The 13,104-nt window shown below is 51.4% G+C and overlaps 1 protein-coding gene across 4 annotated transcripts in view; it reads right to left on the bottom strand.

Moving 5' to 3' along the window:
• The window catches only part of Slc35f3 (solute carrier family 35 member F3), a 229,594-nt gene that overhangs the window by 58,626 nt on the left and 157,864 nt on the right, over nucleotides 1–13,104 (bottom strand). For all 4 annotated transcript variants that reach the window (XM_075977707.1, XM_075977706.1, XM_075977704.1 and 1 more), the window contains one exon: nucleotides 11,932–12,256. In XM_075977707.1, coding sequence (XP_075833822.1) covers nucleotides 11,932–12,256 — 325 coding nt within the window. The remainder of the gene's footprint in view (nucleotides 1–11,931; nucleotides 12,257–13,104) is intronic.

The raw sequence follows: 13,104 nt of genomic DNA, 5'->3' as shown, positions 1-13,104 counted from the left end.
TGGTAGAGGTTGGGAGGTCTGAAAGTTGTAAGCCAGCCTGGCTTCCTCTTTAGTCTTGGCTATTCTGACCCATCCAGATGTGAGTGAGTCCTCCCTGCCATGGTGGGCAATCCTCCCTCAGACCACAAGTCAAAGAAGGAAATTAATGCAGTCCCTTAAAGTCTTGCCATGTCCACTGCCACGACAGTTCCTGCCACACTTCCAGGCACCACATTTGTCCCTTTTGACCCAGTTAGCATTTTTCTTGTTCAAAGGATGCCACTTCTCATTATTCCCTTCATCTGAGAACAATAAAATCATCCTAAAGAAGGCCAGAGATTTATCACAGGGCCAAAACTTAGTGGCGAAAACTATCCAGCCACCAGCGAGGTGTTGCGGCTCCCTCCAGCCCCGTGGGCTCACACTGAGGCTGCAGCTCCCTCCAGCCCTGTGGGTCCACACTCAGCCTGCAGCTCCCTCCAGCCCCACGGGCTCACACTCAGGCTGCAGCTCCCTCCAGCCCTGGGGGCTCACACTCAGGCTGCAGCTCCCTCCAGCCCTGGGGGCTCACACTCAGCCTGCAGCTCCCTCCAGCCCTGGGGGCTCACACTCAGGCTGCAGCTCCCTCCAGCCCTGGGGGCTCACACTCAGGCTGCAGCTCCCTCCAGCCCTGGAGGCTCACACTCAGCCTGCAGCTTTCTCCAGCCCTGGGGGCTCACACTGAGCCTGCAGCTCCCTCCAGCCCTGGGGGCTCACACTCAGGCTGCAGATCCCTCCAGCCCCATGGGCTCACACTGAGCCTGCAGCTCCCTCCAGCCCTGGGGGCTCACACTCAGGCTGCAGATCCCTCCAGCCCTGGGGGCTCACACTGAGCCTACAGCTCCCTCCAGCCCTGGGGGCTCACACTCAGCCTGCAGCTCCCTCCAGCCCTGGGGGCTCACACTCAGCCTGCAGCTCCCTCCAGCCCTGGGGGCTCACACTCAGCCTGCAGCTCCCTCCAGCCCTGGGGGCTCACACTCAGCCTGCAGCTCCCTCTAGCCCCATGGGCTCACACTTAGACTGCAGCTCCCTCCAGCCCTGGGGGCTCACACTCAGGCTGCAGCTCCCTCCAGCCCTGGGGGCTCACACTGAGCCTACAGCTCCCTCCAGCCCCGTGGAAGGAGTCATCTGGAAGTGGAGCAGCTTAGCGAGCAGCAAGCACACCCTGCTCTCTCCTTCCTGTCCTCCTCCAGTCAGAGCATCCGTTTCTATGCTCTGAATAATTTATCAACCCTTCAATCGGTCTTATTCTCTTATTCTGCTGGCCTCTATGCAGTGTGTGTGTGTGTGTGTGTGTGTGTGCTGTACTCACAGTGCACATGGAGATCAGAGGTGCCCATTCTTCCATCTTTTGTTTGTGATAGGGTTGGTCTCTGATTTCCCTGGAACTTTACCAAGTAGACCAGGCTAGCAAGCTTCCAGGATCACGTGTCGCTGTCTGGATGGAAGCTTTACCCCAGTCCCTGGCATCCATATACCCAAAGAGTCTGGAATGTTTGGGTGGAAGCTGCCTCAGTCCAAGCTCCACCCCGAGGAAGCCCGCCAAACAATGATCCCTCCCCAGAGATGCTCAAGATCACTCCCATGGGGTATTTAAACTGCCCTGCAGAGAACCAACACGTGGTTTTCTGGTCTTCTTTCCTGTCTCCTCACTGGGGAGCTGCAGAAGCATTGATATCCATTAAACCTGGGCTCTTTTTTTCCTAATTCAGTTTGATTTGGTCTGATTTGGATTATGGCATCCGTGGAGAGGTTTATTGGGATGCAGAAACTTTTCGGTCTTGACCCCCACCTCACATGGCTGGGGTTCCAGGCGCACATACATCACTGTGCCAGCTTTTCACGTGAGTTCTGGGGACCTGAACTCAGGTCCTCACACTTCCAAGGCAAGCCTTCTTCCAGACTCAGCCTGAGTCCTATCCCAAACCGTGAGGACCTCTAACTGCATACTTGAGAATGTGGGTTCCCCGGCTGTCTCCAATTCCAGGCACAGAGATCATGTTCCCTGGTGTGATGCTGGCTCCCTGTTAAATTCCCTCATTGAGAACTTTAGTTCTGACTCACGCCCTTGATTGGCAGGGACACTGTAACTCTGGAGATTCTCCTATCACCATCCCTAGAAGCCTGGGGATCCTGAGTATTAAGCTGGCACAGTGGGATGGGTCGGAAATGCCAGGCTCCCTCTTACCTACATTGCAGGGGGCATCAGCTACTTCCTTGTCCCTGAGAGGGAACACCTGACAAGTGACTTAACAGAGGAGAGAGGACTTCAGACTTAATGGAGGAGAGAGGACTTGGGTCATGGTTTCAGAAGGGTTTCCATCTATCAGGGAGTTAGTTCATGGTAGCAGCATGTTGTAGAGGCTCCCCACATCTTGGGGCATCAGAGAGAAGAACCACTCACCTCAGAAGGAGAAATAGGCAGAGTCTTCAAGCCTCATGCCCCTTCGGGTCCTACTATCTCCAGCTAGATCCCACCTTCCCCACGTCACACTTCAAGACCAATGCCAGCACCTGGAGACCAAGTGTCTAACACAGAGCCTGTGTGGGCACTTAACATGCAAACGGTGGGCATGTCACTCTGGAGAGAACTGGGTTGGCCTAAGTTAGAGACAGAGGAAGGATGATGTCCCTGGCTAAGCAGCTTCTCCCTGGAGAAAGCTCCCATGATGGCCGGGGAACAAGGGAACAGGCAGTGACTAATATACCCCACCTCACAACGTCGGGAGGATCTGCTTCACACTGGCAATGTAAATGGGACAGTAGTGTCTTGCTTAGGATTTCTGGGGTTTGACTAGGAAACCTAAATGGTACCAACCCTTTCACCTCTCCAGGGAGGCCTCAGTTTACCTCATCAATTCCCTTTGCTCAAGACAGGTGAGGAAAAGCACTTCCCATAGCACACAGCCCTCCTACACTGGGTTTAAACAGAGCAAGTTGCTTTCAGCTTTAAGATAACCAAATGCCTAGGAAATAGCTGGTCTGAGGCTGGGGTGATGGCCCAGTGAGCAAAGCAATGACCTCTCAGGCATGAAGTCTTGTTTTGGGTTCCACACATAGAAAAAGTCAGGCATGGCCACACGTGTCTGCCATCCCAGCACAGGAGGGTCTCGGGAGCTCACTGGTTAGTCAGTCCAGCCTCTCAGTGAGCTCCAGTGTGAGACCCTGTCCTATGAAGACAGAAAGCAACCTAGGAAGATGATGTCAACCTCTGGCATACTGAAACACCAGTGTGTGTGTGTGTGTGTGTGTGTGTGTGTGTGTGTGAGAGTGTGTGTGTCTACTGTATGAGCAAGAACATAGACACACTCATGCCACATACAACAGTTGAAGAACATTTGGCCACACCCCATGCTCACCCAGAATTCCCATTTTGTTGATGAAGTGCTTTAAACTTTCTTTAAAAGAAAAATTCTCTTCTGCTCTCCCTGTGTGTGTGTGGAAAGACTGGCGCACAAAGGGTCTAATGGTATGCTCCTGGAACCTTTCATTTTTCTAGTCCTTTTCATTTCTCTTGTGTTATGAACTAATAATGGAGGCATGATTGAGAATAACTCATTAAATGTAAGCGTCATAAAACTGGGCACCTAGCAAGGAACCACACGAAAAGAACGGGCCTCAGTCCACGATGTTACAAGAAGTACATAAGCTGTCTTTGTTTTCTCTGGGTACAGTAGGGATCAGCTGAGGAGGTAAATGTAATTACTGAAATTCTATTTTAAAAGGTCCAGGAAGCCCAAGAATAGATTGTACACAGGCATCAGCAAAGGCTGTCTCTCCTGGCCAGTCACGCTGCTTACTTTTCACGACGACTCAACTAACAGGGTGGGGGCAGAGCCACAAAGACCACATGCGCCAGAAGCAGCTCCCCAGGGCCAAGTTCACGGCTCTGACTCAGGGAACTGTTTCAGAGAAGGGATCTCTTAAAACACGCCTGGAAATGCTTAAGGTTAGCACCATCATTGCTATCCTTATTATCATCATCAACACCATTTTATTACCTGGAGAGAACAAGGACTAGTTCACCTGACTCTGGGGATCTATATATTTCACGTCCCAGAAATGGGCAGGAAACCCTTAGATCAAGCACAGCTTGGGCTTTATGAGCTTAACTCTATTCAGTTCAAGCATGTGATCCACAAGAACTGTGGCACCCAAGGTGGCACCAATCCCAACAACAATCCCTGGGAGTGGGCGCAACAGCCTCCCTTTTCAGGCAAGTGTTGAGGTGTGGAGCCTTGACTATGCCTCTGTAGCGAATACAAACAAAGCTGGTTTCCATTCCAAGCTATCAGATGGCGCGCCTGTCTTTTTGCTACTTACCACAGTGTCCAGAATGTGGGCTAGCACTGCCCCTCCCCTGTTGTTTCACCCTGCCCGGCACTGCCCTCAGGCTTCTTCCTATGAGGAAAGACTGCTTTGGCCTGCCTCTTTCTTTGATGTATTTATGGAGAAGTCTAGGGCTGTCGGAGCAAGGGACCCCAGTGCTTTTTCTCTGAACATATACAGTGGTATCTTTGATAGCATGAACAAACTGGAGCAGAGGTTCCTGCAATCCCTTTTCTGAGTATTCTAAGTCTCTGGGAAGATGCCCTTTTGCTAAACGTGAGGCTTTAAGTTTCACTGTGTCTATCAGCTGGTTTACCAGTCTTGACCAGATGTAACAGAGAGTGGAAAAGCCCAACATTAGCATGCAACACTCAGTGGGGCCTCAGCCTTCTTGGCTATGGCTGTGAACCAGCACACACATGCTGAGTCTCTGCATCTTTTATATGCCGTACCCATGCGTCTTCCTTATCATCTGACATGCACAGTTGCTGACAGTTCCTCAAGGCCCATGAGGGTAAAGGGCTTCCTCCTCCTGGAATCTGGCCCCCAGCTGTGTGTGTGATCTATCTGTATGTGTGTGTGAGTATGTGGAGTGTATGTGTGTACATGTGAGTGGTATGTGCGTGTATGTATATTTATGTGTGTGGTGTATATTGTGTATATGAGTGGTGTGCGTGTGTGTATGTGTATTTATGTGTGTATAGTATTGTGTATTGTGTATGTGTGTGGTGTGTATGCAAGTGTGTTTGTACACATGTGTGGGCATGAGAGCCAGAAGTCAGCAGCAGTTTCAGTGCCATCCCTCAGGTGCTGTCAATTTTTTTCTTTTCTTTTCTTTGTGAGACAGAGTCTCTCACTGACCTGGAACTCAACAAGAAAACTAGTTAACTGGTCAGTGCCCCAGGTACCTGCCTGTCTCTGCCTCCCCAGCACTAGGATTAAAAGTGCCCATTACACCCAACTTTCTACATGGTTGCTAGGGACTGAGCTCAGGCAAGCACTTTACTTCCTAGCTTTTCTTGCCCCACACCTTGTAAGGTCCTGCTGGGCTGACCTGAAAATGTTCTCAGACCTTGACACTTAGTTAAAACACCAAGAAGTCTCTTTTCCACTCAGGGGTATCTGGACACACTCCCTACCCCAGACAATTCCTCAGTGTGGCGTGGCAGTCACACAAGCAACTGTCATTCTTCAAGCACACGCTCAACACAGACACGGGCACGGGGCTGACCTTCTGCCACAGGCAAAGCAACTGAGACCATGGCGCAACAGCCGATTCACACGGGCTCGGAAAGCACAGTGTAAGACAGATCATTTTTCCGAAACTGCTGAACTCTAGGCCAATCCCTGTTATCTGTTCAAGGATTAACTGAGACCTGAGCCAACAGAACAACTGGTTTAGGGAGAACAGAAGAAACCAGGAGCTGGAGCCTCAGTTCTGACTTGCCCCAGGGCAGCTAAGAAGTGCTTCAGGAATGCGCAGCCCTGAATGCTGGGGGGGGGGGGTGTTTCCTACCCTATATTGAATTCAGAGCCATTTACAGAGAGGTGTGTGGGGATGGAGGCTGGAAGGCGCTCGGTATGCTCCGTGAGGAGCCGTGACATAGACATGACATGACCTACGTCTGCCCTGCAGAGTGTAGTATCTGCCCGAGGGTGTCAGGGCATGTAGGTGATGCGCTGCCTTTGTTTTTAAGATTTACTGTTTTTATTTGACCTGTGTATCTCACCTGTATTTATATCTGTGTACTAGGTGTATGCAGTGCCCACAAAGGCCAAAGAGAGCATTGGATCCCATGAAACAGGAGTTACTGATAGCTGTTAGCTTCCATGTGGGTGCTGGGAACTGGACCCTGGTCTTCCGGAAAAGCAGCCTGTGCTCTTAACCACTGAGCCATCTCTCCAGCCCTTCTGTTTTTTTTTTTCTTCATAAAATGAACCCCTGAATAGCTTAAGCACCATCCTGAAACACAAACCTATGCAGCCACCCCGAATCAGTTCCTCTTTGCTGACACAGGAGCTCCACTACAGCTTCCCCGCTAGACACAGAACCGCTGCTCCTTGGCTGGCTATCTATCTGCATGCACGTGCATGCTAACGGGGCGGCACTTTGCTGCAGCTGAGACCCTAAGGCAGCCTCCTCATTGGCGGGTACTCCTTTGAAATTCCCATTGCTAACCATCAAGCTACAGACCGGGAGCTGAATCACAAACTGCAGTCCCAAATACTGTGTCTGTGTTGTTTGTTTTTGTAACAGGGTTGGGATGCTATTTGGAGACTGCAATTGGTGAGTTTGTGAGTTGATTCAGCAGCCCCCTATCCTCAGGGAGTTTGCCTTCTTGAGGTCAAATGAGCAAGGAACAGGTGCAGCAGCATCACACTTGGTGCTGAATGCTGCTGAGAAAAATGGACCTGGGAGCAGCAGGGAGTGCTCCCTTTAGGCTGGGAGCTTGTCCATCCTCCTGTTATGGAGGGCCCTGCCCATTTTTTTCTGGAAGTAGCTAAAAATGGGCAGCTGGTGGGAATGATGGCCTGAGTGAGCCAGGCAGAGAACCCATCGGCTAGCACTGGTCCGGCCTGCGGGGCCTGACAACCCAGGAGGCAGGCGGTACGAGCTAGTGCTAATTCTCGTTGTCCTTCTATGCCTTCTATTCCACCACAGCACCTGGAAAAAAACGGCTCCCAGACTTCCTGGAAAGAAAACACCTTCACAATGCCGCAACTCGGCAAACATGACGGTACAAATGATTTTCACCAACACAGGGGTTTTCCGGAGGCCGAAAGGGAAACTGAGCATTGAAAACGAGAGACTGGTTCTGGATTTGCATTCGTTTTACTTGCTGTTGTTCAGGAACTGAGCACACACGCCTCCCCCACCGAAGAGACACCTGAGAGTCATCCCACCTCCACTGTGAACTGTGAGTGTGTGCTGTTACTGATTATATAAACAGCTCCAGGAATCCTGACAACAGTCTGATCTTATCAGTCTACTGCCTAAGACCTTGGCGCTCCTCGTTCTAGAGACTTAAGTCCCGATCAGGGAAGATGGTTCAGTTCACTAGTTCTTATGCATGAGGACCCAGTTCGATCCCCAGACCCTACATAGAAAAGCCATATGTGAGCATAGAGACAGACAGATTCCATGGACAGCCAACCTAGCCTAATCAGGGTGCCCCAGGCCTGTGAGAAACCCTGTCCTGCAGTGCAAAAGCAAGGTGGATGGTGTCTGAGGAGTGATGCCTGAGGTTGACCTCTAACCTCTACATACATGTACACATACACCCCCACACACATACTGACACACTCATACAGACAGAGACACACGGAAACACAGACAGACAGACAGACACAGCCCCAGCCCTTCCTATCTATCTGCCCTGCTCTGACAGCAGAGTCCTCACATCCACTCTGACAGCCAAGATGCAACCAAGCCCGTCTGCCTCGGGTGTCACCCACCTCCTCCTCAAGCTCCACTCTGGTTCTCTGTGGGCTTTGTTCCCACTCCGTGAGGTCTTTACGGGTAGAACGACATGTGTCTCATCCACACCTGCCCACAGGTCCTGGGCAAGCAGACGTTCAGGAGGTGTTCAGTGAGCTAACCTGGCCTGCAGCCCGACTCCATCAAATTCTCCAGGAGTGGTTTCAAAACCTGCAACCTGGTTGTCACTGCGGTAGCTCTGGGAGTCATGCCAGCTCTGAGCATCTTCTGCATGGAGCAGGGGCTTCCTAGGATCTGCGCTCACCCACACACCTCCTAAGCTCCCTAGGCTCCAGGCTCTCCATCTGCCTAGAACGTTCCATACCTCCTTCAGCACCCAGAAGCCATCTGTTTGTCCAGCCTCATTTCCTCTTGGCTTTTCCCCTGTGCCCCAGGCCATGCATCCCTGGGCTCCTTTTCCTGGCTTCCTTCAAGCAGCCCCTCTCAACCCTTCCCAGCCTCTGAGCTCTGGGAATGCAAGGCTCTTTGATTATTGCTTCCCAGTGTCTCACTTTGATACCCAGGAATCTTTTTCAGACCAAATCAACTAATCTCTAGTTACAAACACTAAAATTGGTCTCTGCAAGGTTGGTACCATTCCTGTGGGAATCTGTGTGGGTAGGCACACACACTCAGTTCCTGCAGACTGAAGGTGCAAGAATCTGAAACAGCCCTTGCCTCTGAGTGCTGTTCCATGTCTGAGGAGAATCAAGGGCCAGCTTTCGGAAGCCCAGAACTACAAAGAACAAAGGAAAGCCACTGTTGCCTCTCTCTGTTCCTTTTCTCTTTCCCCATTCTTTCTTTGGGCAGCTGCATGGAGATATAAGATCACAGCATTTGCTTTTAAAAGCAGATCAGTATGGCTAGAAGTTTCTGGAAGGCCCTCTGACAAGACTGCAAAGGCCCTATCTGTTCCAGCTTAGATTCTGCTGACCCTGGCACTCTTGGGTCTGAGATACCATCTTCCTGCGCTAGTGGCAGAGGGGCTGTCTGTTCCCTGAAAACCCCAGAGAAGCTGCTTCATCTAACCAACCTCATCTATCCAGCCTGTTTCCCAAGGCCACAGGTCTCTGCCCGTCTCCGGTTCCCTCCGTTCCCCGCTAATGCTCTCTGCCAACAGCATCTGCTAGGGCTCCCTCTAGCATCAACTGGGTATAAAGCATTAAGATGAAGGATGTGATTTTGGTTTTCTTCTCCACCCTGGGAGTCTTAGACTCTTTCAAGTCCTCCCCATCGGAGCTGTGACTTCCTCAGCAAGGCTCTGATACTGACACTCGTCCTATGGCTATGGAGGGAGAGCCCCCCTTTACTCCTGTGGTGGCATTCATGGTTTCCCTAGATACCCAAGAACCTGCTGGCAATGAGCATCCTTGTCTAGCCATAGAATGCCTGCAACTCATGCACAGAAAGGACTGCATTAAGAAGTAGGGGTAAGCTTTGAGATAGAAATCGGGCAAAGAATAAACTGGTTTAGTCATCAAGTTATTCCCTCCTCCCCATGGTCCTTGGCAACCTGGCTGTGAGCTGAACTTGGTTTTAGGATGCTTTAAAACTTCTGCTATTACTTTTATTTATGTATCTCTCTCTCTCTCTCTCTCTCTCTCTCTCTCTCTCTCTCTCTGTGTGTGTGTGTGTGTGTGTGTGTGTGTGCACGAACACACATGTGCTGGTGTCCACAGAGGCCAGAAGAGGGCATTGGAGTCATTGGAACTGAAGTGACAGGCAGTTAAGTTATGAGTTCCCAGCGTGGGTGCTGGGAAACAAACTCCAGTCCTCTGCAAGAGCAGCAAGCACTTTTAACCACCAATCCATGTCTCCAGCCTCTAAAACATCTTCCTATTACATTTCTTTTATTGTGTGTGTAGGGGGGAGTATGGGGGTGGGGTAGGGCATGGCATACAAGTGGAGATCCTAGGACAACTTGTATGGGTCGGTTCCTCCTTCCACCACGTGGGGCCTGGGGATCAAACACAGACTGTCAGGCTTACAACAAATGCCTTTGCCTGTCGGGCCATCTCACCAGCTCCGTTTCTTGACTTTCTAGGATGTTTGTGTAGGAAGCCGTGAGCCTGGCTCCCAGGCATTGCTGATTTTCTCTAGGTGACTAATTTTTCCAAGCGGTGTTTCATCCTCGACCCTGACCTCATCACCATCTTGAGCTTGACACCACGAGCATAGTGTTCAGACCAAAAGGTTAGGTTGTGCTCGGCTGTCCCTAAGTGTTATCAGTCAACCTTGTCCCTGGGTGGACCGTGGCCACTGCCTGTGTTTAGGGTTAGCACTGGGTTACCTTTGTGGTTCGGGGATCTTGCTGTGCGCATGGCTGATGGGAACAGGAGGGAACAGTTGTCTTGTCTCCTAATTACAGGCCGATACACTCAGGGCCACTTAACCATCAAATGCATCCTTTCCTGGATGTCTGCTCTTCTCCATGACTCAGGCCATTATTTCCTCCTTGCCTGTGGGGAGTTCTTAGGCCCCTCTCACAGTTCCTAAATCTATTTGCTTCCTGTCTTGGCTGCTGTCCAGCAGTGCTGCATTAAGTCCCTCGCCAGCCATTCCGGGCTGGCCCAGGAGCTGTTGCCTTAAGTCAGCAGGGAAGACTCCATGGGCTCTGGGTTCTCGTCCCCAAACTCTGAAAGGACACAGGGGGCTGGCCTTGGGGCTCAGCGTAAACACCATGGGAGCCCCTTCCTTTCGAATTTGTGTCCTGTGTCACAGGTCGGTTTCCTAAAGGGCGCCAGTGCTAATTCTGTGAGGACACAACCGGAGAGTCCTCAGAAAAAGTCTGGCTCCAGCTGAGGCTCCAGCATTCCGGTTCCAGTGCCCTCCTTCCTCATCTGGTAACTTCTAAGTGTGACGTCAGGCAGGTCTGAGCTGTGTAGCGGGTGCTCCTTGGGGTTGGCAGCTGTGCGGATTAGTTTTCCTGTTTCTGTTCTTGCTTTTTGAAACTGACACAAGCTAGAGTCATCTGGGCAGAGGGGGCCTCAGCTGAGGAAATGCCTCCATCAGACTGACCTGTGGGCAAGCCCTCGGGGGCATTTTCTCGGCTGATGGTTGGAACAGGAGAGCCCAGTGCACTGTAGGCTGTGCTACCCCATAGGAAAGTGGTGCTGGGTGCTACAAGAAAGAAGACTGAGCAAGCCATGGGAGGACAGCCAATATGCACCAGTCCTCATGGTCTCTGCTGCTTTAGTTCCTGCCTCCAGGTTCCTGCCTTGAGTTTCCACCCTGGATTCTCGCAGCGAAAGAGGGTATGTGACCCAGATAAACGGTCTCCTCCCCTAAGCTGGTTTTTAGCCAGTGTTTTATCATAGGACAGTACCTTCAAGAGAACATGTGATGGATGGATAGGGTGTGCTAGGAGGAAGGTGACGGGGATGGAAGGGAGGGCAGGTGTAGACTTTCAGCCCTTGCTCAGTCCCAGAGACGATGAAAGGCAGGTTTCCTGTGTCCGTACTGTTGTCCTGGCCAACAGTCGTTCTTGAGGTGTTTCGGGTTAAGACAGACGGGCCAGTCCTTGGACAAAGCCCATGCCAGACAAAGAGCAACTACAAGGTATGCTCTTGATGGAACACTGTGGCCACACCAACGGCTTAGCTCTCAGAAAGGTTTGGGTGCTTGCGGCATGGCGAGGCGTGAGTCATCACGGTATACAGCCCACTGACTGCACTCATGTCCACCATACAGATGAGGAAAACACATGTGGGGAACTGGAAAGAGGCTAAGGAAGGGAAGCGAGCTGCAGGAAGATCCCAAGCACCTGGTTCCCGGAAGTTTCATCCTTACACCAGCCTGGCTCCATTCGCCTTGCCTGAGTGAGCTCTGCTTCCATTTCTACACCTCTGAGACCTGCCACGGCTTTTTCTAAAGATGGTGCCTATTCCCTATTGCATGGAAATGGACTGCTAAGGTGCAGGACTGGAGGTGGAGAGTGGAGGCTTCATCATAGAAGGCAGAGAAAATTCTGACCTCAACGGCACAACACAACAGCTGCATTTATTGCGGTGTCCCACCCTTGGTCCCTCCCACTGGCCAGCAGCGCTAGCCTCCAGGGTCAGCTCAGCAGCCCCAGGTGAGTGATCTTCAATGTAAGAATCCCTTACCTGTATCTCTGTTTCACAGACTGCTTCTCTGTGGACTTGCACACGTGCCCTGCGTAGTACAACGGGAAGAACAGAAAGTTCCAGTTGGTGGCGAACCAAGTCAGGGTGAAGGGTGCATCGAAAGTCTTGAAAGTCAGTCTGGCGAGCTGCGTGGAGCCGGCCCAGGAGGCACACACGCAGAACACGACAGCCACGCCCCAGAAGACCTTCCTCAGCTGCTTTTGAGAGCATGTCCAGTGGTGCCGGTTCGTCCTTCCGCCAGCCTCTGTCCCAGCTGGTGCCTGGGCCTCTGCAGGGCCCGGGGGCTCCCGGGGGCGCTCCTCCCCTGAAGAAGAGAAGGAGTGTTAGCTGGGTCTGCAGACTTCTGGCTGAAACAACAGTTGAATCCCTGGCAACCATGTGTGGACAGAGATGTGGAGTGCTGGGCAATGCTCTGAACTGCAACTAGAAGATGTATGCCACGTTTCCTACCCTGGAGAGCGTTGGTCCACAGGAAGGGATCCCCCAGGCCACGACCTATCAACATTTTTTAACTCTGCCCTGGGCGCCTTTTAGAATGGCAAACTCTTAGACTCCACCCCAAACTCCCGACTCAGACCTGACTTCAACAGGTGATCTCCCTGATGGGTTTGAGCAACACACTTCCAGCACTTTGAGACACTGAAGCATGAGGTCTCGTGTGTCACGGGGTAACAGTGAACTTGCTATGAAGTTAAGGATGACCTTGAACTCCTGATATTCCTGCTTACACCTCCCTGGGGCTGGGATTACAGCTGTTTGTCATCACCTCTAGTTTATGAAACACTAGGGATTGAACCCACAGTTTCAGGTTGCAGACTACTCCGCTACACTTTGTGAAGATGTGTCACTGCAATTGGCTTAATAAAGAGCTGAATGGCCAATAGCTAGGCAGGAAGAGGTTAGGTGGGACATCTGGGGTCAGAGAGGTCTGGGGGAAGAAGAAAGGCAGAGTCACCAGCCAGAGGCAGAGGAAGTAGCAAGGGCAGTACAGAGCATAGGGAACCGAACCATGTCAAAGGACATAGATTTAAAAATGTGGGTAAATTTAAGTTAAAAGAACTAGTTAGGAACAAACCTAAGCTAAGTCTGGGCTTTCATAATTACTAATGCCTCCATGTCATTATTTGTGAGTTATTGGCCCAAAGAAAAATG

Source organism: Microtus pennsylvanicus, chromosome 6 (assembly GCF_037038515.1).
Source record: "Microtus pennsylvanicus isolate mMicPen1 chromosome 6, mMicPen1.hap1, whole genome shotgun sequence".
In the NCBI taxonomy this organism is placed as follows: domain Eukaryota; kingdom Metazoa; phylum Chordata; class Mammalia; order Rodentia; family Cricetidae; genus Microtus; species Microtus pennsylvanicus.
This window is presented reverse-complemented; position numbering and strand designations above follow the sequence as displayed.